The sequence below is a fragment of the Monodelphis domestica genome, chromosome 1, assembly GCF_027887165.1.
Source record: "Monodelphis domestica isolate mMonDom1 chromosome 1, mMonDom1.pri, whole genome shotgun sequence".
Lineage (NCBI taxonomy): Eukaryota > Metazoa > Chordata > Mammalia > Didelphimorphia > Didelphidae > Monodelphis > Monodelphis domestica.
In genome coordinates, this window is record NC_077227.1 from 96,957,895 (window position 1) to 96,980,960 (window position 23,066).

At 34.3% G+C, this 23,066-nt stretch overlaps 1 protein-coding gene across 2 annotated transcripts in view; it reads left to right on the forward strand.

The window, feature by feature from the left end:
• The window catches only part of PDZD8 (PDZ domain containing 8), a 158,145-nt gene that overhangs the window by 94,147 nt on the left and 40,932 nt on the right, over positions 1-23,066 (forward strand). For both annotated transcript variants that reach the window (XM_007478927.3, XM_001377255.5), the window contains one exon: positions 11,719-11,821. In XM_007478927.3, coding sequence (XP_007478989.1) covers positions 11,719-11,821 — 103 coding nt within the window. The remainder of the gene's footprint in view (positions 1-11,718; positions 11,822-23,066) is intronic.

Sequence of the window (23,066 nt, forward strand, 5' to 3'; positions counted from 1 at the left end):
TGTAAATAGGGAGTATATATGTGTATATCTGCACATATGTATAGCATATATGTATATATTATGTGAGTGTACTATATATACATATGCATGTAATTTATGTACATGGCTCATATCTACATATGTTTGCATAAGTGAGCTTAATGTTTGTTTTTATTCCCAGTGTATAACTTATGCAATGTAAATTTTTCTCTAAGTTTAATGTTAATTTACTACAATAGTAGTACAATGTTCTGTATTAGCTGATAATATTAGTATTTTGAGATTGATGGTATGTTCATCTTTTGTTTTGATGTTATTTGCTTATTTTGCTTTTGCTTCTGTTTGACATTTGTACCTGTACATTATTTAACTTCTTTTCCTTTTTCCTTGTTAAATTCCCAGAAAAGGTTAGTATTAGTTAGATTAAGAGAGTTGAGTGTAGGTTGTTTGTTATTTTGGGTAAATAAGTTAGTTTAGGTAATTGGAAAGTATTTTAGGTTGTGCACAAATGCCAAAACAGTGTTTTCAAACACGATCTGGGCTTTGTGCAAAGCTACCTCAATCAAGGTCATAGGAAAAGACCCATGGTATCATGCCTCACATGTTAAAAGCCAAAATGCCTTGACTAGCCCAGATGAAATAAGATCAGAAAATGTCCCAGGCCATACACAAGAAGTACAGACCCAGAGTGAAATTGATAGGAATAGGGAAACTGACAGCCCAGATCAAAGTGATGCTGAGACATAAATAATAATAGAAGGAATAATTATAAACTTAAATCCCTATCTTCAAAATTCGTCTATCTAGATTTCTATACTTAAACTAAATCTAAGTATTTAACTACATTATGTTAGTAACTAACTGATCTATAGCTAATTATAACAATGTTAGTACCCTAAGTATACATTGTTTCGCTCATTTAAGTAGGGATTCAACGTAACCTAACAATGTTTATGTTTTGTTACATTGTTACTTTTGCTATGTTATGTTGTTTTGCCAGTGTAATGTCAGTATTATTGTTATGTTAGTGTTACTGTTGCACGCAGTATATATTTACTAATACTTTGTATCTGTCCTTTTCTTCTCATCTCCTCTTGTTTGAAGAATTCTTCTGAAATTCCATAGTAGTAAATATATTTGTGTCTATATTTTTTGCTATAATATATTACACCACAGTTTTAATTCATTAGTCCATTAATCCGGTAATCATCTTCATTGCAAATTTCACAAAGTCTTTAAATTGATAAGTTTTCAATCTTTTAACAATGTCTATTAATTCCTGAATTCTTCTCTTTATATGCATTGGCCTCTATCCTATTCCACAGGAATGGACCTCTCCTTACTGATCTTTTGACTGCAGACTCTATTTGACTGATTATTCTGACTTTCTATGATCTCTTCTTCATTTTCTTCTTCAATAATTTGTACATTTTCATTATTAATACCGTATGCTAATTTGATATGTGAACAATGATACCATGAATCTCTACCCAAAACTTTTATTGAAGATGGAGAAACTAATACAACAGTGTTAGGACCTAATCAATTCTTTTGTGTTTACTGATGTTTTTGCAAAAATTTTAACATATACCATATCTCCTGGTTTGTAATTATGGAGAGAATAATCCAAAGGTTCAGTTTGAACTAATACTCCCATATCATATTTCCTCCTAAGGGAGATGTATAGACTGTCTTACAAGTTTTTGTCTATAGCGGAACATGTCCAAAGAGCATTTCTTAGAATGATAGATGTAAATTTGCTCTTGGTCTTATATGTAGGTAAAACAAAGCTCTATGGGAAGAATCTCTGGCCATTTGAAATGAGTTTCAACACAGATCTTCCCTACCATAGTTTTGAGTTCCCTATTTAAATGCTCCACCTGCCCTGAAATTTGTGGGTGATAAGGAACTTGATAATTGGGTGTTATTCCTAGATTTTTTTTTAGACTCTTTTCAAGAAGTCTTGGGTGAAATGAGATCCCTTATCAGAGACTATGGTTAGTGGTACTCCAAATCTAGGTATAATTTCCTTAATCAACACTTTCACCACAAAGCTAGCTGTTTTTGCATTTGATGGAAAAGCTTCAGGCCATTTGGTCAATCTGTCAACAATTACCAAGTAAAACTTGTATCTTCCAGCTTTTGGCTTGCTGATATAATCAATTTGCAGACTCTCAAATGGACAGTATGCTAAAGGTCTACCTCCTAAACCTTTCTGTCTGAATGCCCCTTGATTGAATTTTTGGTAAACAGAACAGCTTGAACAAATATTATTTGCTACAGTACTTATTCCAGGAACTACTCATTGTCTCTTTACAGTGTCAATTGCAGCTTGAGTACCAAAATGACCTTTTGTGTGGATGGCTTGACACCAATAGTTATACAGGTCTTTTGGTAACAATGGTTTTCCAAAATCTGCTAACCATATAACCATGTTCTTTTTTTGCTCCAAACTTCTTCCATTTTTATATTTCTCAGTCTACATAAGCTTTTTCTGGATCATCAGATTCAATGTTCATGACATACACTGGAGCATTTTTAGCAGCAAATTTCGCAGTTATATCAGCTCTATGATTTCCTTTATAGTCTGAATCCCTGCCATAAGTATGATTTCTACAATGGATTACTGCTACCTGTTTAGGCTTCTGGATAGCATCCAACATCTCAGTTATTATTTCTGCATGAGCAATTGTTTTTCCTGATGCAGTAATAAAACCTCATTGTTTCCAGATCTTTCCTGTAGCATGACAAACAGAAAAAGCATAATGAGAATCTGTATAAATATTTGCACTTTTATCATCAGCCAGAAGACATGTTTGATTTAAAGTGACCAATTCTGCACCTTGAACACTAAAGTTACTAGATAATGCTTGATGTGAACAATATATAGCCAATGGACACCCCAAAACTAAATCAGATGACTTCTGGACTAACACAGCTACAGCAGCTACACCCCTTATATAAGGACCTGTACCATCAGAAATTGGATCTAGCTGACAACTATAGTATCTATTTGGACAAAAGTCTGTGTCAGTACACCAGAAGCAATTCCTTTGGTCTCATTCACAAACAAGTGGAAAGGTTAAGTATAGTTTGGGATTACAAGGGCTGGTACAAATAAAATTGCTTAAGTTATGCAAATGCTTGAGTTTCAGAGGTTCTGGTTCTGTATTCCTGGTTAGATCTGTTAAACATTTAGTAACTTCACTATACCCAGGTATCCATTGTCTACCAAAACCAGTTGCTCCAAGAATAGCTCTGAGTTGTTTCTTTGTCTTAGGTGCACTCAGTTTCTGGATATCAGCTATTCTTTTCTGAGTGATACTTCTGGAACCCTCTGACAACAGAAATCCAAGATATTCAACGAGAGGCAATACCTACTGTAGTTTTGCCTTAGAGATTTTAGGTCTACGTTTATATAATTCAATCAAAAGAATCTTGCTATCCCTTAAATACACTTTAGCAGATGGTGATGATAGGGAGATGACATCAACAAAATGTATTATTTTACTCTCTTTGAATGTTGTTGTTTTAACGCCTCTGTTCAAAATTTGTGAAAATTGACTTGGGGAATAGGTGAATCCCTGTGGAAGATGAGTCCATGTCTAATTGATTTTCTCCTATAAAAGCAAAGATCTTTTGAGAATCCTTTTGAATTAGTATCGAGAAAAACGCTGAGCATCAGTCCACCATAGTGAAATATCTTGCTTGACTTAGAATGGAAGAGATTATAGCAGCTGGGGTTGGCACTATAGGATGTGTCTTTATGTGATCGTTTTACAACTCTCAGATCTTGGATGAATATGAAGACGATTTTGCCATTTTGATCTAGCTTTGGCTTTTTTATCAGAAGTATAGGTAGGTGTATTATACTCCGAGAAGCATGGTATTAATATCCCTTGTTCAGTTAGGGACCTAATGATAGGTCTGATACCTTTTCTTGCTTCTTTACTCAAGGGATATTGAGGAACACAAGGAACTGGTCCTTCCTTAGTTCTCACTCGTACTGGAGTAGCTGATTTCAATAGGCTTACATCTGTGGAAGACTTAGACCATAAATCTTCTGGGATATCCTCAGGAATAGGATAGATGGAATCCAATTCATTCTCTGCACTGATTAAATCTAAGAACAACAATGGAAAAGCCTTCAGAGATTCTTTTGGGAGTTATAATGATATATCCTCAGTGTCAGTACATTGACTCATTGCTCATAATTTACATAGGAAATCCCTACCAAGAAAGTTCATGAGTCAGTCTGGCGTACAAAGAAATGTATGCTCAGATAAAGGATCTAAAGTTATCATTTTAGGTTGTAATTTTGCTTCTCTCTCTGGTTTTCCAGTAGCTTCAATCACTTCGATAGTACCAACAGCTTTACAATCTTTAGGAAGACTTTACAAAACTGATTCACTGTCTCCAGTATCAACCAAAAGATCATATATCTGATTCCCTATAGTTCTAGAAACATAAGTTTCAAGAATTATTTGGTGGTTGAAATGTTTCCAACACTGGTGCTAGCACAGTAACATCAGTACAAAGCTCAGTCATTTCCTGTCCATCCAAGGTTGCATCTGCTTGAATTACATGACTTTCCCAGGATTTTGTATCATCAGCTTTTATATTACTCTCATTGGTCCTTATATTCTCCTTCTTTGTATCATTGTTCTCATTTACAATTTCATTATTATTATTCAGTTCATATTCTTCATTAATTTATTTTTTACATTCATTAGAATTTTCTATAAGTTTATATTTCAATGTTTTTATACAATTATTAACATTAATTATATCCTCCTTTGATTCAATTAATTCATTTGTGTTTTCATCAACCTTATTATCATTACAATTTTTTAAAATTTATACTCCACTCATTATTTCTTGATTTTCATATGTACCTAGGGTAAACGTTCATAAAGCATAGGTACCTTAATTCTGATCACCTTTTAATACCTGGCTATATTTCAGCCTAGCTCCAGACTTTACCCACTCCTGCCTAGTGGTCGGATCAGGAGCTTATTGTCCCTGACAGCAGACATTTTGGCACTGATTTACATATCTATTTTTATTATTATTATTATACCGGTTATTATTATTATGATATAATGATTGTTGCTCTAGTTGTTATATTGCCTATAAAAACCACCATTCCTATTCATTTGCCTTCTAAATTGGTTTCTGAATCTGCAGTCCTTATACAAATGTCCAATTCTGTCACAAAGGAAACACCTCATAGGACCTGATCTTCTTTCACTAGGCCTATAGTTATTATTTCTTGACTGCACAGATCTCAAAGCAGCTACTGCTTTTACTTCCTTAATCTCATTTTCCTTTGCCTTTAATTCAGCTTCTCTCGGTTTTCTTTTTAAATCCTCTACAATGGAGTCTCATAATTTTTCTCTGTAGGGTCATTGGTTTAATATGTGACTTTTCTCCTCAATTCCTCCAAGTCTAGCTCTTCCCAATCTGGATAATTGGATTTAAAGAACTGCCTAACCTTTAGCACAGCATTCTTGGCAAAAATATGCTTGATGTGGGCATGGTAAGAGCTTTTAGTTCTGCTCCCTGAGCACTGGCATGGCTAGGCAGGGAGGCATGCCAGAGTGTGTCATTTTTGATAACTATAAAAACTCCCATGAATCTTGTACCATGGTGTATGTATGAAGATCCATCCGAGAACATCCAGTTCAGGATTTATGAGTGGTGTATCTTTTAAATCCTGTCTAGATTTCTGCACTAGATCTATTGTTTGTACATAGTCATGGGTAACTCAGGGATAAGAGTGTCTGGATTTAATGGTGCATAGCAGTGTTAGGACAGGTTTTCATTGCCTAGCAAGATGATTTCATACTGAGATAATCTGGCAGATGTAAAACCCTGCGTGCTACTCTTTTTTAGTATTTTTTTCTATTTGATGTGCAGAGTATACATTTAATTTGCATCCCAGAACTAGGTCATTAGCTTTTTTCACCATTAGAGAAGCTGCTGTGATGCATCTCAAGCAATGAACCATGCCTTGAGCTAAGAGTCTAGTATTGTGATATAATATGCCATAGGTCTAGTCTGTGGTCCAAAATTCTGGGCTAGGACTCCAGAAGCTATCCCCTTTGCTTCGTGGACATACAAATGGAAGTTCAAGGGCTGGAGCTGTTAAAATCTCTTGCTTCAGTTGTGATAGAGCATTTAAATGTTCCTTTGTGACTTTCAGCAGTTCTCTCACTTCATTCTTAGTTAAATCAGTCAGATATTTGGAGATGTTAAGGTTACACAGTTTCTTGAGAACCCACAAATCCTGGGGAATGCCTTTAGATGTTTCTTTGTTTTTGGCACTATCCTTTTGGTAGAGATCTTTCCAGTGCCATTCCCCTGGATGAAGCCAAGATATTTTATTTTACTCTGGGTGAGGCCCACTGCCATTTTTTCCTTAAAACTTTGTGCCCTCTCTTGTAAAGTTCAATTAGCAATGTTTTTGAATCTTACATGTAAATTTGAGCAAATGGAGAGCCAAGCAGAATTGTCCGCTTAGTGTACTATTTTGCTAGGCTTGAATTTTATTGATTCTGGTTCCCTTTTCAGTAGGTGGAAAAATATTGATGCACTTTCAGCATAGCCCTGAACTAATCAGGTCCAGCAAATCTACATGACCCTATGCGAATGCAAAAATGTTCTGGCTCTCCTGTGCGAGAGGGACTGTAAAATAGGCGTGTTTGCTAAGTCTATCACAGTGTACCATTTCGTTGAACTGGGCATCTCTGGTATTATATCCCTCAGGGATGAAGTGATTGTATGGGTTATTTTTATGAAATTATTGATCACCCTGAGATCTTGCACAATTCTCCAAAGGTTTTTGCTATATCAGCTGATGTTTTGTTCTTCTTGATTGCTAAAATTGGGCAATTATATTCTGATACTGTAGGTCTTAATATGCCTTGCTCTATTAAACTCTTGATAATGGGAGCAATGCCCTCTGTGGCCTCTTCTCAGCTTGTATTGAGGGATTTGGCGGGGGTGTTCCTTCTTTTACCTCAATTTTCACTGGTGTAGCTGATTTGATTCTGCCTACATCATTTGCATATTTAGCCCATATGCCCTCTGGTATATCTTTGGGGATTTCAAACATTGGTTTGTCTATGTGCAGCTGGTCAGATTTGTCATCTAATTGCCTCAAGAATAGAAATGGATAGTGTTTTAATGGTTGCTTGGGTAGATGCAAATAAGACTTTCCCTGACTGCTCACAATGAATAGTTGCCCCAATTTTACATAAAAGCCCCCCCCCCCAAATATTATCCAGGTATTAGTAGGAAGGTGTAATCTATTGATAAAGGACCTACATTTACAGTCTTTGACTTTAGTTCTGGAACCCTTTGTATTGATCTTTTTTTGCATCCTTTTGAGATCAGGAATATTTTGATTTCTTAATTCATGATGATCGCAGCACTTTGTTTTGTATGCAGTGCAATAATATGTGTTTTCTCTGTCACTATTTCAGTTTTGGTAGTAGCAGTTGCTGTATTGTGGTTTCCTATTGTTACTTTGTTCATATTGGATTTCATGGGACAAAATTTGACTGTGTGCCTAATTCTATTGCATGCTGGGCCACCGTCAATCATCCTGAGTTTTACTTTGCTACTGGAATTGGATGATTCTGGAAGAGAGTGAGGCTGCTAATTGTGTGTAACACTGCCCACTTTAATCCAATTCGTAAGCAAGTCAAGACATTACCTCTTAATATCAATGGTCCTCTGAAAATGAAAGGCAAATAGTAACAAAAATAACAATATAACAATTTTGAGTACAAAGCATTCAACAATGAGTAAATAAGAAACCTTGTAAATAAGAAGGACACGATAAACTGAAAGTTATATGAGAAACGTATGTAGAGGAATGAGAGCTTATGGACACATTTGAAAAAAAGAAAAAGGAACAGAGGGGCTTACACACATCCAAAAGTAGGGCAATCAGGAGGAGGAGGATGAGAATGGCGACTGGCATTTTATGATTTTACAATTGGATCTAGAGCAGGAAAGGAATTCAGAATCATGTCATGCAATCTCATTTTGCTAATGAGGAAACTGAGGCCCAGAAAAGTTCATAAATGACTTGAACAAGCTCAGATGGAATCTGAAGCCAGGTCTTCTGTTTCCAATCTCAGTGTCCTGACTCCTTCCTATTTCCCAACAGTTAGAAAGTGAAATGGCCTAACTCAGGAGTAATTGGTTTCCTTTCTTTTGCCAGAGGTGTTCAGTGAAGACTGGGGGAACACTTGATAGAGATGTTATAGAAAGTGTTTCCTGTATAAATACTGGTTGAATTAGATGATAGCCTAGAGGTCTCTTAATGGTATGGCCTCCTATCCTACCACATGACTGAAAACCATCTCTTATCAAGGTTACTGTTGCTTTCTTAGTTGCTGAGCCTATTATTATCTTTCACTTCTGTATAGCATTAGACATTGTTGAACTTTCTTCCCAGATATTTTTTCTTCTCTGGATTTTATGACATTATTTCATCTTGGTTTTCCTCTTTACTTGTCTGATAATTTCTCAGTCATTCCCTACTCCCTATGCCTGAATGTACCCCAAGACTGTGTCTTGAGCCCTCATCAGCTTTCAAGATTACAGTTATATATATGCACCTGACTTCCAGATCTATAAATCTAACCTTCATTGACTTCCTGAGTTTAGTCTTATATTATCAACTACCTTTTAGATGTCTCTAACTGGCTCTCCCATAAGTTTCCCAAAGTCATGTCTAAAATAAAACTTACTATCTTAATTCCCCAAAGTACTCCTTTTTCTTAAATTCCCAATTTTTTTTTATCAGGTAGTCTATTCAGAGACCCAGTATCAAAACCTCAGAATCATCCTTGACTCTTTTCTCTCTTTTACTTCCTTAATTCTGGGCACTTGCCAGATTTTGTTTATCCTACCTAAATAACATATCCTTTTATCTGCTACCCTCTTTCCCTTCACATAGTCTCCTAATTGGTCTCTCCTCCTCCAGTCTCTTCCCTTGAATACATCTTCCATATAGCTGCAAAATTTATATTCCTAAAACACAGACCAACTATGTCATTTCTCTATTCTGGAAGGTCTCCAGTTCTTTATTGCCCCCTAGGGCAGAGGTTCTTAACCTAGAGTCCTTGAATAAGAGGTTTAGAGATTGGCACATGAAGTTAGTAGGGGAAAAAAATTATATCTTTATTTTTACTAACCTCTAACTGAAATTTAGCATGTTCTTCAGTTATTTAAATTTTTTTTCCGAGAAGAGGATCCATTGACTTCACTAGATTGCCAGAGGTCTGAGGCATAAGAAAAGTTTGCAATTTCTACTTAAGGGTAAAACAAATTCCTCCCTTCATCATTTAACACCTTTCATTATCTGACTTCAGTCTGTCTTTAGTTCACATGATTTCCCTTCCTGCATTCACTTTATATTTCATTCAAAGTGACTAACTTGTCTTTGAATGGTTCTCCTTTCCTGCCTCCTTATATTTGCAAAGATGGAACTTATGCCTGGTATGTTCTCATCACATAATATCTCTTGGATTCTCTAGTTTCCATTCAAGGCTTATGCTCAAATGCCATTTCCTAAAATTAGGCTTTTCAATTTCCTCCCCTGATCAGTTGTTAGTACCATAGGCCCTGTATCTATTTGGGATACATGTAATAAGACCTCCTGTCAATGGCTGAAACCAGTACTGACCCTATATATATATCAATATCTATCTTTCTGTCTATCTATATGTATGTATTTATGTATCTGTCTGTATCTCTCCCTGCTCCTATCTCTGGGCTTAGCATTCAGGGCCTTTAAGTTCTATTCCTCACAAAAAAAAAGACAAACAAAAAAAATGAGAGTGAACATCCAAGAGACCGCTGGGCCTACTTTCACAAGTATGGAGCTTGGATATTGATGAGAGATAACTAAAACTGTTATATGTCATTCCCTCATGCAATTACCTTTAATTTACCTTATGTTTATTTTGTACACATTTTTCTGTATAGTTTTTTTTCCCTCTATAAAATGTGACCTTAAAGACAAGTCCTGTTATAATTTTCATTTAGGGATGTGTAATAAATTGTCTGTTACAATGAATTGACTTGTAAAGGAATCCGTGAAGATTTCATAGACGAGCTGGCATTTGAATTAAGGCTTAAAAGATTATTGGGAATTAGGTGGAACTGTATGTATGTTTGGGATAGGTTCTTAACAGAAGGCTTTGTTTTATTTAATTTTATTAAAAGTAAATTTTATAAACATTTATAATAGTGTTTCCTTTTACCTTGGAAATGAATATAAGAGCACAAATGATTTCTTAATCTCTTTAGCTGGCTAATTATAAAAACATTATGCATGTTGTAAGTTCATTGAATAGTTAAATATTTTTGCCAGAGAGTGGCAGCTGAGCCCTGCTGAAAGAGTAGAATGAAAAAAGGGAGGGTCCACAATCCCGGGTATTTTGTATTTAGATAGAAAAAAAATATCTTTTCTGTGGCATACTACAATCAAAATACCATATTGACCATATGTTAATGTTAAAATCTGAAACACATGTTATTTCAGCTTTTATGTATCCCAGGAAAATGGTAATTTCTTATTTCTCTAATATTTATCTCCTCAAATAACTTTATAGCAGTAAAATATTCAGAGATTAACTCTAAAAAATCCAGATTATTCTCAAATTAATTCTTGAATCTGGTATAGATATAATATGATTTCAAAGATAATAGAGAAGTAGGGGCAGCTAGATAGCCTAGTGGCTGGAGAGTCAGACCTAGAGATAAGAGGTTCTGGGTTCAAATGTGGCCACAAATACTTCCTTGTGACCCATGGGCAAGCCACCTAACTAATCCCCATTCGCTAGCCCTTACTGGAACCAATACACAATACAGTCTGTATTAATTCTTAAGATGGAAAGTAAGGGTTTAAAGTAAAGTAAAGGTTTAAAAAAGAAAAAGCAATAGATATTTTTGTGGGGGGAATTCATATTCTTCGTAAAAATAATATCTGGGGTTAGTATTGTTTGGAAGAATCTTAGGAGTATCAGTGTTTCTTTTAGAATAGTCATTCTCTGTTTTTCACACAAATCATAGAGGTTCCTGGATTATGGAGAACTAAAGAAATAGTTAAGTTTTCATATCATTCCAGAGTAAAACTAGTTTCTTTCATTGACACTAGAATTTCTGAATGATAACACAATTGTGTTTTGGCATTAAGGAAATAAAAGTATGGAATATATTAAAATCTCCAATCTCCTTAACATCTATACTAGCCTTTTTTTTTTTAAGTAGGAGAAAAATAATTTCTTATTACTCCAGGAAAGTCAGATGTGTTTAATTTTTGCTTTCTCATATACCCAGTTGCCAGCACAGTGCCTTCCTGGCACATAGCCACTTAATAAATGCATGTTTATTGAATGAATGATTAACTTAAGTTTAATTGGAGTTATTGTCTTAAACTGTAAAAAAATAGGTAATACATTTTGATCCAGTTTAGTGCCTATAAATGTCTTTTAGTAAGAACTTTGCCTGATTTTGATTGTATTTCATTTTTTCCACTAGAGGGTGCAGTAAGAACTGGATTTGAATTTTTACATTCTTTTTACGTAGACCGGAAATAAAGAGTAGCATTGTCTCACTGTGTTGAATACTTATATGGCTGTGGGAAACATTTGTAAAAAATGAGCACAACTGTTCTAATAACTCGTGCCCTTTTTTTTTTTCATTTTTATATTGTAGGTTAATGATTTTTGGATCGTATGAAAGAGAAGCAAATATTCATTGCACACTTGAGTTGAGCAGTTCTATTTGGGAAGAAAAACAGAGGACTTCTGTCAAAGTGGTAAAATACTCATATAGATTTACTTGAAATGTCAAAAGTTGCTATGGATCACAAAAGAAATTAATTAGAAACTCAATCCCAAAGTTACTTACTTTATTCTTTATGCCCTTAATTTTTTTCAGTAATATCAAACATAAATTATGCATGTGTAATACATGTACATAGGGACAAAGAGATGATTTAGAGTATAGAGCACAGGCTATAGAATCAGAAAGACCAGAGCTCAGGGCTCCCTTGGATATTTACTAGTGGGTATGACCTTGGGCAAGTCACTTAGCCTCTCTCAGCTTCAATTCCATCTATAAAATGGGGTTAATAATAGCATCTACTTCACAGAGATTGTTATGAGGATCAAAATTATGTATCAAGTATTATGTCATTGTTATTTATTATTGTTGTAATTACAAGTTATATCATTCTGACCGTAACGAACCATTTCAATGCATATTACTTGGTTTGTTTATATCACAAACATCATCTTATATTCCTTCTGAAAATACAGAGTGGAATGATGGTATTTTTAAATGGAGAAATTAGACAAAATGAGCTTTTCCTCCAAGGTCCTCAAAATTCAATTGTTGATTCTTAAAGTGCTATGGCAAACTTCCATTCTGTATTGTGCAAATAGCACCACATTTTATTATTTTTAAGTGTAAGAATTTTAGATCTTTTTAAAAAATGAATGAAACCGTTAAGCCTTATGTTTCTATGAATATATTTTAAGTTGACCAAATCTCAAAAGTAATCAGTTATTAATTACCTTTTTCTGATAGGTTAATTGCTATTATTCTGAAATTTTTAGCATAGTTGTGTATTATATATATATATATAATGCCTATGTGTTTCTCGATATTTCATAGTAGCATATTAAAACTGAATCATAGCACTATTTATTTGTGGAATTATATGGCTTCCTTTTTCTCATATGCCATTAATTTTTATTTTATTTTTTCTGAATTTTGTGTAAATAAGAATTATTAATATTCATTTTTTTAAATTTTGAGTTCCAGATTCTCTTTTTTACTCTCTCCTTTCCCTCCCCTTTATGATTTTCTTTCTAAAAATCCTTGAGAATTTTGCATCAAAAATAGCAGAAATTGTTTTGGAATAGAGGAGGTACTTATAATAACAAGTAGGAAAGTCATGTTAAGACTTATTTAGTTCTAATATCACAAGATAATTTTTCATATGTATATTGATTACAGATTCTTTGTAGACACTTCAAAACCTCTTGAATGTATATTTTGTCACTGTATGGGTGAAAAGAATGCTCAGCATCTTAAGTGACTTTTAGGGCTTAAAAAAAGACTTATCTTTTAAAAGCATTTCTTTTTAATTTATAAAAATCTTGGCTTATGTTTTCTCTTTTAATGTTCCTAGTGAATCCTCCAATGTGATTCATATTTTTTACAGTTGGTGGCAGTATCACCAAACTCTTGATTATTGTTTAAAATAGAAAGTATCATTTGCAAACAGAGAAGAGTAGTCCAGAGGAATATTTTTTACCATATCAATATCATGATATCATGTCATTCAGAGATGTTTTTAAACTAGTAATTAAAGAGAAAGTCCTTTATTGGAACCACAGAAAGAGGATGCTTATGAGAGGCTGTGTTGTTTGGAAGGTGGTTTTTGCCATCTTTAACCTGAAACATAACGCATAAGCCCATCATAACCCATGAAGAGTTCTTTGTTTCCATAAAGACAAAATATGACATTTAATTTTCATTTTAAACCTAAATTATTATTTAAAAAACAAAATCCCAGTGAATAGTTTCTTGAATTCCCTCAAGGATAATTTTACCTTTTAAAAGATAGAAGAATCAACAAGGAAAAATTCATTTCTGGATCTTATTCTTGCTAATAAAGAGGAAATGGTTCATGGGATGAAAATAATGGGAACTTTGAGGGAAGTAGCCACTGCCTCTTAGAAATTTCTTATAGAGGAAAGTCAGAGATAGGTTAGCCATAAAGGATAGATACGATCAAAGGAAAGATAGGTAGAACCCCCAGAGACTTAACATTCTTTGGAGAGAACCCTGAAGGGATAAGAAGCCTTCAAGAATGAAAATCCCAGATTCAAATAGAAATAATTGTGGAAAAGGGAGAACTTGTCTAAAGAAAATGATATGTTTATACATAATACTTACCAATCCAAATCCCCATCCCACTCCTCAGCCCCAAACCCAGTTAACCTATAAGCATGTAAAAAAGATTAATTCAAAAGCAAGTAGTAGAAGAGGAATATTAAAAGCATGGCATGGTATTAAAAGAACATTGTAAACAGTCATTAAATCTCAGAATGAGTTAGTTGGCAAAGAAAACTAAGTTTTTTTAATAATAAACTAATAAAAACGTTGGCCCCCCCCCCTCCTACTTAAGTATTTAGATTGTTTTAAAGAGGAGACTTGGGGAAGGAATCAGACTTCTGCTGAGAGTGAGAAAGACAAAGACTTACCAGAGAACACAGCAATAACACCTTTATTTTGCTTTTGTTTTGTCTTGATTTTCTCTGCTATGTGAGAGTAACCCCTAGATGGGAATATATAGACCAAAATGGCTAATAAGAAATTTGTTAACAAAATAAAGTGAGGAAATAGTGATACAACACTTAGTTACCCTATTCATATTCATATTCCTTATGCCAAATGAACTACTTATTCTGGTGCTGAAATAATTAAAAATAGATAACCAAAAGATGTGATTCAGCCTTAATCAATATGTTGGAAGATCTCAGTAAATGGGTGAAAGATTACAGAATTGGAGGATATATGTTGTACCTTTTTTCAAAAAAGAGGAAAGAAAATAGAATCTGCATACTATAGACCCATAAGCTTACTTTTGACTCATGGGAAAATTCTAAAATGTATTACTAAAGAAATTAAATGGTTAATGAGAGGATAATGTAATCACAAAGAGCCTCTGTTAAGAACAAGTTTTGCCAGATTAATGTAGTTTTTTTTTTTCCTTAACCCTTACTAGCACAAAAAGGCAAGATGGAAGGAGTTCTCCGTTATCATGCTTGGAGGGATTTGTGTATTACCCTATATTCTGTACTATATTTGTTTTCAATGACTTGGAATTAATAACAACAACAATGATGATGATGAGGATGATGATGATGATGATAGCTACCATGTACATAGTACCTACAATGTATCAGGCATTATTCTTAATGCATTGCAAATATTTCATTTGATCCTCACAATTACCCTGGGAAGTAGGTACTAATCTGATCTCTGTTTTACAGTTGAAGGAACTGAAGCAAACCTATTAAATGACATGTCCAGTCACACAAAAGTGATTAAGGTATTGCTGATATGTTTATCCAGTTTGCAGATGACATAAACTTGGAAGAGAAAGACATTTAGCAGAGAAAGATGTGAAATCTTACCCAGGTTTTCAAAATCAGCTTTTCAAATAGAAAATAGAGGTGGCATAATAACAGTATGTCTGAAATAAAATCTGACGGCTTTCATGAACTGCAGAATCCTCATGAAATAGTGGTATGATTTGACAGCCAAGAAGGCTAATGCAGTCTTCAGCTACGTTCATAGAGACATTGTCCAGTCTTGGAGCTCCACTCAGAGTTTTAGGCAAAAAAGATGAGTACTTAGTACAGAACTATTGAGGGTGGGCATTTTTTAATTAAGTGCACATCGAGACCAAAAACTTGAGCCTAAGGCTGTGTTTAGAATTTGATCAGCCCCTGACCTGAAGATCAGAGTGAGATCAAAAGCTTATACCTAGGCCTGAAGCAAGTCTTTAAACTGTCGGTATCTCAAAGGTCAATTGAATCAGCATGAGGAGGGTGCTCTCAGAGCTCTCAGCCCTCAGACCATCGTACCATTTCCCCCATGCCTACCTATAATTAAGTAAAATGAGTGAACAAAAAAAAAGCATCCAACACTAAAGAATTTTTTTGGAGACAAAGAGCAAAGTACAGACACATAAGGGTGACAGTGAAAGCAAAGGAAATACATAAAGTTCAAAAGAAAAATATGGATTGCATAGATTCTTGAAGAACTCAAAAAAGACTTCAAAAACCAATTAAGAGAGACAGAGGAAAAGTGAGAAAAATGAAAGTGATGCAAGAAGAAATGAGCCAGTTGAAAAAAGAGAACTAAAAACTGACAAAGGAAAATCAGGCCTTAAAAATGAGAATTGATCATTTAGAAACTAATGACTTCATAAGAAACCAAGAAACAGTAAAGCAGAATCAAAGGAATGAAAAAAGACAACAGGAAAACATGAATTATTTATTGAAAAAAAAACCTAGAAAATAGATCTAAGAGAGGCAGTTTGAGAATTATTGGACTCCTGAAAGCCATGATGCAGAAAAAACTTTGGACATCATACTACAAGAAATTATCAAAGAAAATTGTCCAGAGATCTTTGAATAAGAAAATAAAGTTGAAGTTGAAAGAATTCACACATCACCTCCACAAAGAAATCCTCAAATACAACTTCCAGGAATGTAATAGATCTTCAAGGAGCCAGAAAGAAACCATTCTAATACTGTGGAGCTACAATCAGGATCATACAGGACCTAGCGGCTTCTACATTAAAGTACTGAAAGGCATGGAATATAATATTCAGGAAGGCAAAAGATTTGGGTTTATAATCCAGTCACCTATCCAGAAAAACTGATATATTCTTTCAGGTGGAAAAATGGGCATTCAATAAGATAGAAGAATTCCAAGCATTCCTGAAGAATAAGCCATACATAAACAAAAAATTTGAAGTCCAAACATGGGACACAAGGGAAGCCCAAAAAGGTAAATGAGAAAGTGAAAATTTAAGGGACTCAGCAAGGTAATAATGTTTATATTTCCACATGGAAAGAGGATACCTGTAATTTTCAAAAATTACTCTTAGTAGTAGAGAAGATAGAAAGGATTTACCCATAAAAACGGTGGGGAACTAAACTGATTATGATGGTATGATATATGTGATAATATAAGATGATATGATATGTATATAAACATGATGATATGTAATGGTATGTATGATATGTTTGCATATGAATGATGTGTAAAAAAATCAAGGGGGGGAAGAGAAAGAGATAGAATGGGGTAAATGATATAACATAAACAGGCATGAAAAATAATTACAAAGAGGGGGAGGATAAGGGTGGTGATGGTCAATATTTATACTTTACTCTCATTGTAACTGGCCCAGAGAGGGAAAAACAAGTATACTCAGTGGAATATAGAATTCCATCACCCCACAGAGAAGTAGAAAGGGAATAAGACAAGGCAAGGAGGAGATAATTGAAGAGAGGGACCTGGGAGTGGGGTAACTAAAAGCAAAATACTGATGAGGAGGAAAAGAGTGAGAGGAAAAAGAGCAGGATCTAAAGGGGATAATAGGAAAAAGGGAAATACAGTTAATAATTATAATGCTCAATGTGAATGCGTTGAACTCACTGATAAAATGGAAGAGGATAGCAGAATAGATTAAAAACAGAATCCTACTATATGTTGTTTACAAGAAACACATTTGAGGCAGGGTGACACACACAGATTCAAGCTAAAATACTTGGGAAGAATTTATTATACATCATCTAAAGTAAAAAAACGCAGGAGTAGTAGTCATGATAACTGACAAAGCTAAAGTAGAAATTGATCTGATTAAAAGAAATAAGGAAGGAATTTACATTTTGCTAATGGGTACTATAAGCAGTGAAGGAATATCTTTAATAAATATTTATGCACCAAGTGGTATATAGCATCAAGATTTCTAAAGGAAACCTTAAAGGAGCCCATACAAGTGGGGGATCTCAAACTTCCCCTTTCAGAACTAGATAAATTGAACCAAAAAATAAATAAGAAAAAAGTAAAGGAAGTAAATTAAATGCTAGGAAAATTAGAGTTAATAGATATCTGGAGAAAACTGAACAGGGATAAAAAGGAATATACTTTCTTCTCTGCAGTACATGGGGTACATATACAAATATCAATTATGTACTGTGGCATAGAAATAGGGCAAACAAATTCAGAAATGCAAAAATAATAAAAGCAACTTTTTCAGATCATAATGAGGTAAAATTTATAATTCATGAGGGTCAATGAAAAGGCATATTTAAAATTAATTGGAAACTAAATAATCTGATTCTTCGAAACTGGTGGGTCAAAAAAGAAATCATAGAAACAATTACAGACTTCATTAAAGAGAATGACAATGAGGATACAAAATATCAAAACCAATGGGATACAGCCAAAGCAGTACTCGGGGGAAATTTTATATCTCTTGAGTGCCCATGACAACAAAATAGAGAGGGAGGAGATAAATGAATTTTGCTTGCAACTTAAAAAGTTAGAAAAAGAACAAGTTAAAAATCCCCAGATAAAAATTAAATTGGAAATCCTAAAAATTAAAGGGAAATTAATAAAATTGAAAGTAAAAGTACTGTTGAACTAATAAATAAGACTAGGCCTGGTACTTTGAAAAAAACAAATAAAATAGATAATGTACTGGTTAATATAATAGAAACAAAAGAGAAAAGAATCAAATTAATTGTATCAAAGATGAAAAGGGCTATCTCACCTCAAACGAAGAAGAAATTAAGGTAATTATAAAGAACTATTTTGCCCAATTTTATGGCAATAAATATGATAATTTAGGTGAAATAGATGAATATTTTTAAAAATATAAATTGCTTAGATTAACAAGAGTAAATAGAGTACTTAAATAATAATCCCATCTCAGAAAAAGAAATTGAACAAACCATCAAGGAACTTCCTAAGAAAAAATCCCCACGGCTAGATAGATGCACAAGTGAATTCTGTCAAACATTTAAAGAACACCTAATCCCAATACTATACTAATTATTTGACAAAATAAGCAAAAAAGGAGTCTTACTAAATTCTTTTTTTTTTTTTGACATAAATATAATATCAATTCCAAAGCCAGGAAGAGCAAAAACAGAGAAAGATAACTACAGACAAATCTTCTTAATGAAATCTAAATAGAATACTAGCAAAAAGACTCCCAACAAGTGATCAAAAGAATTATTCACTATGGTCAGGTGTGATTTATACCAGGAATGCAAGAATGGTTTAATATTAGGAAAACCATACACATAATTGACCATATCAATAATCGAACCAACAGAAACCGTATGATTATCTCAATAGATTCAGAAAAGGCTTTTGACAAAATACAATACCCATTCTATTGAGAACACTAGAAAGTATAAGAATAGAAGGGCCATTCTTCAAAATAATAAACAGTGTTTATTTAAAACCATTAGCAAGTATCATCTGCAATGGGGACAAGTTAGAAGCCTTCCCAATAAGATCGATAGTTAAGCAAGAATGCCCATTATTACCTCTATTATTTAATATTATGCTAGAAATGCCAGCAATAGCAATTAGAGAAGAAAAAGAAATTGAAGGGATCAAAGTAGTCAATGAAGAAACTAAACTATCACTCTTTGCAGATGATATGACAGTCTACTTAAAGAATCTTAGAAAATCAAGTAAAATACTAGTGGAAATAACTAACAACTTGCAAAGTTGCAGGGTACAAGATAAACCCACATTAATCATCAGCATTTCTCTATATTTCTAACAAAATTCATCAGCAGGAGTTAGAGAAACTCCTTTTAAAATCACCTAGATAATATAAAATATTTAGGAATCTATCTTCCAAGACAAACACAGGAATTATATGAACACAACTACAAAATTCTTTTCACACAATTAAAACCAGATCTAAATAATTGGAAAATCATTAATTGTTCATAGATAGGCCAAGCTAATATAATAAAAATAACAATGCTACCCAAATTAATCTACTTATTTAATGCCGTACCTATGAAAATACCAAAACTGTTTCTAGAGATTTATAAATTATTAACAGCGTTCATCTGGAATAATCAAAGATCAAGAATATCAAGGGATATAATGAAAAAATGTGAAGGATCAGGGTCTAGCAGTACCAGATCTTTAATTGTACTATAAAGCAGTGGTCATCAAAACAATATGATCCTGGCTAAGAGAAAGATGAGTGGATCAATGGTAGTGTTCTGTGAACCCAGAGATCTAGCTTTTGGGACAAGAGCTCACTATTTGACAAAAACTTCTGGGAAAATTTGAAAATAGTATGAGAAAAATTAGGTTTAGATCAACATCTTATATATGCCCTATTGCAAGTTCAAAATCGATAAATTTAAGAGAGAGCAAAATCATAAATAAATTAGATGAACATAGAATGGTATATTTGTCAGATCTGTGGGAAAGGAAGGAACTTAAGACCAATTATGTGATAAAGAACATTGCAAAATGTTAAATGAATGACTTTGATTATATCATATTAAAATATTTTTGTACAAACAAAACCAATGCAACCTAAATCAGAAGGAAAGCAAAAAAGTGGGAGAAGATTTTTATAACAAAACTCTTTGACAAAGGTTTACTTTCCCAAATATATTGGGAACTAAGTGAAATTTACAAAAAATCGAGCCATTTCCCAATCGACAAATGTACAAGAGACATGAATAGGAAGTTTTCACATGAAGAAGTCAAAACTTTTAATAAGCACATGAAAAAGTGTTCTAAATCCCTCCTGATTAGCAAGGTGCAAATTTAAAACAACATTGAAGTACCACCTCACACCTTGCAGATTGACCAACATGGCAGCAAAGGAAAGTGATAAATGTTGGAGTGGATGTGGCAAAATTGGGACAATAATACACTGCTGGTGGAATTGTGAATTGATCCAACCATTCTGGAGGGCAATTTGGAACTATGCCCAAAGGGCTTTAAATGACTGCCTGCTCTTTGACCCAGCTATACCACTGTTGGATTTGTGCCCCAGTAAAATAATAATGAAAAATACTTGTACTCTTTGTGATGGCAAAAAAATTGTAAAATGAGGTGTCCATTGATTGGGGAATGGCTAAACAAATTGTGGCATCTGATGGTGTTGGAATACTATTGTGCTGAAAGGAATAATGAACTGGAGGAATTCCTTGTGAACTGGAAAGACTTCCAGGAATTGATGCAAAGGGAAAACAGCAGAACCAGGAGACCATTGTACACAGAGACTGATATATGATGGTACAATTGAATGTAATAGACTTCTCTACTAGTAGCAGTACAATGATTCAGGACCATCCAGAGGAACTTATGAGAAAGAACACTATCCTCATCCAGAGAAAGCATTGTGGAAGGAGAAATAACAGAAGAAAAACATGTTTGATGGGGATATGATTAGGGTTTTGATATTAAAAGATCACTCTACTTCAAATATGAATAACATGGAAATAGGTTTTGAACAAGATACATGTATAACCGAATGAAATTGTCAGTTCTGAGAGTGGGTAGGGAAGAGAGATGGGAAAAATCATGTATCGTGTAACCATGGAAAAATATTCTAAAAACTAAAGAAAGAAATTTGCTGCAAAATTTTTAAATATCCCTTCATTATCTATAGTACCTTTTAGGAAAACATAATGTCCCTGATTATCTTAGTTAGGTCTATTTGCTTTTGCTTAGTCAAAATCATGCTTGCAACCCCTGCCTTTTTTGCTGTTGGCAAAGCCTAATAGATTTTGCATCAGCCCCTTATTTTAATTTTTTAACTCTTAACCTTCTGTCTTGGTTACAACTCTGAAACATAAAGGGAAGGACTAGGCAAATGGGGTTAAGTGACTTGCCCTGGAACATACAACTAGGAAGTGTGTGGGGCCAGATTTGAACCCAGGTCCTCCCACCTCTAGACCTGTCTCTATACACTGAGCCATCTAACTGCCCAGCCCCTTATTTTAAAACTGAGTATCTTTTTTTTTTAATGTGTGTTTTAAACAGCATATTTTTTATTCTAGTTTCTTTTTTCTTATAAAACTATGCCTTCTGTCTTAGAATTGATACTAAGTTTTTATTCTAGGGCAGAAGAGTTGGAAGGGCTAGGCAATGGACATCATGTCATTTGCTCACAGTCACACAACTAGAAAGTGTCTGAGGCCAGCTATGAAATCAGAACTTCCTGTCTCCAGACCTGGCTCTATCTCCTGAACCACCTAGATGCCCCTGGATTCAAATTACTTATCCATTCTCCTATCCCTTTCTGTCTTGTGGATGAACTCATCTCATTTACATTCACAGTTATTATTACTGTATATTTCCATCCATCCCATTTTCTTTTGTTGTTTCTCCTCTTTTTATCCTGTCCCTCCTTAAAAGGCTATGTTGCTTCTAACCACTGCCTCCATTCATCTGTTTTTCATTTATCATTTCCCTGCCTGTGCCAATTCTTTTATCATCCTCTCCTTCTATTTCCCTGTTGCATAAGAGAGATTTCTATACCTAACTAAACGTATGTGTGTGTGTGTGTGTGTGTGTGTGTCTGTGTATTCTTCTCTCTTTGAACCAATCATGTTGAAAGTGAGGTTTAAGCATTGATCACCCTTCCCCACTTTCACTGTAAAAGCTTTTCCTTGAATGCCTCTTTTATGTGAGTTCTCCCCATTCTCTTTCCCTACCCAATTCTCCCAGTACATCTCTTTCTGAATCATTCTTTTTTTTAACATATTATCTCAGCATAATTGATTTATACCTTAAATTTAGGAACCTGGTCCTTAGGAGTTTATTACAATTTATAAAATTTACTTGAATGGGTAAAGATCAGATTTAGATAAAAGTATAAAAGTAAAATGGCCTAACTTAAACTACCACATGGGTAGTCTCCACCTGGCCACTGCTCCTAGTGCACTCACCTAAGAGAGATCCTACTTCCTTGTCTTGAACCTTTTTACCTCCCTCTCCGTTCTGGGTCAACTTCAGTCATGGCTGGATTAAACTCACAACCTGCACTAGATGACGTAACTAGTAGTGCAGGGATGCAGTTAAGACTCCATGCATGATCCTAGGAGAGGATTCTCTTCACACACTACTTATGACAGTTTATAAAGACTCCTCCTATTTACCCTAATAATTATAGAGATCTTGGGAGTTACAGGTATAATCATTCCATATATAAATATACAAGACTTCTGGTTTAAGATGGTTGCAGTGTACAGGTAGGGCTCTTCTCCTCACCACCAGCCGATATATACATCCTCAAATGGACAAAAGAAATAAGTTCACATGAGCGATGGGACTACATGGTAGGGCGTAGCATTGAAGGTAGGTGGGATTTGGGCATTTCCATGCTATTAAGGGGTGAAATACCTCCAACCAAAACATGAGCTGATCAAACCTCCCCCACTCCACCTACTGTGTCAGAGTCAGAGCAAGCA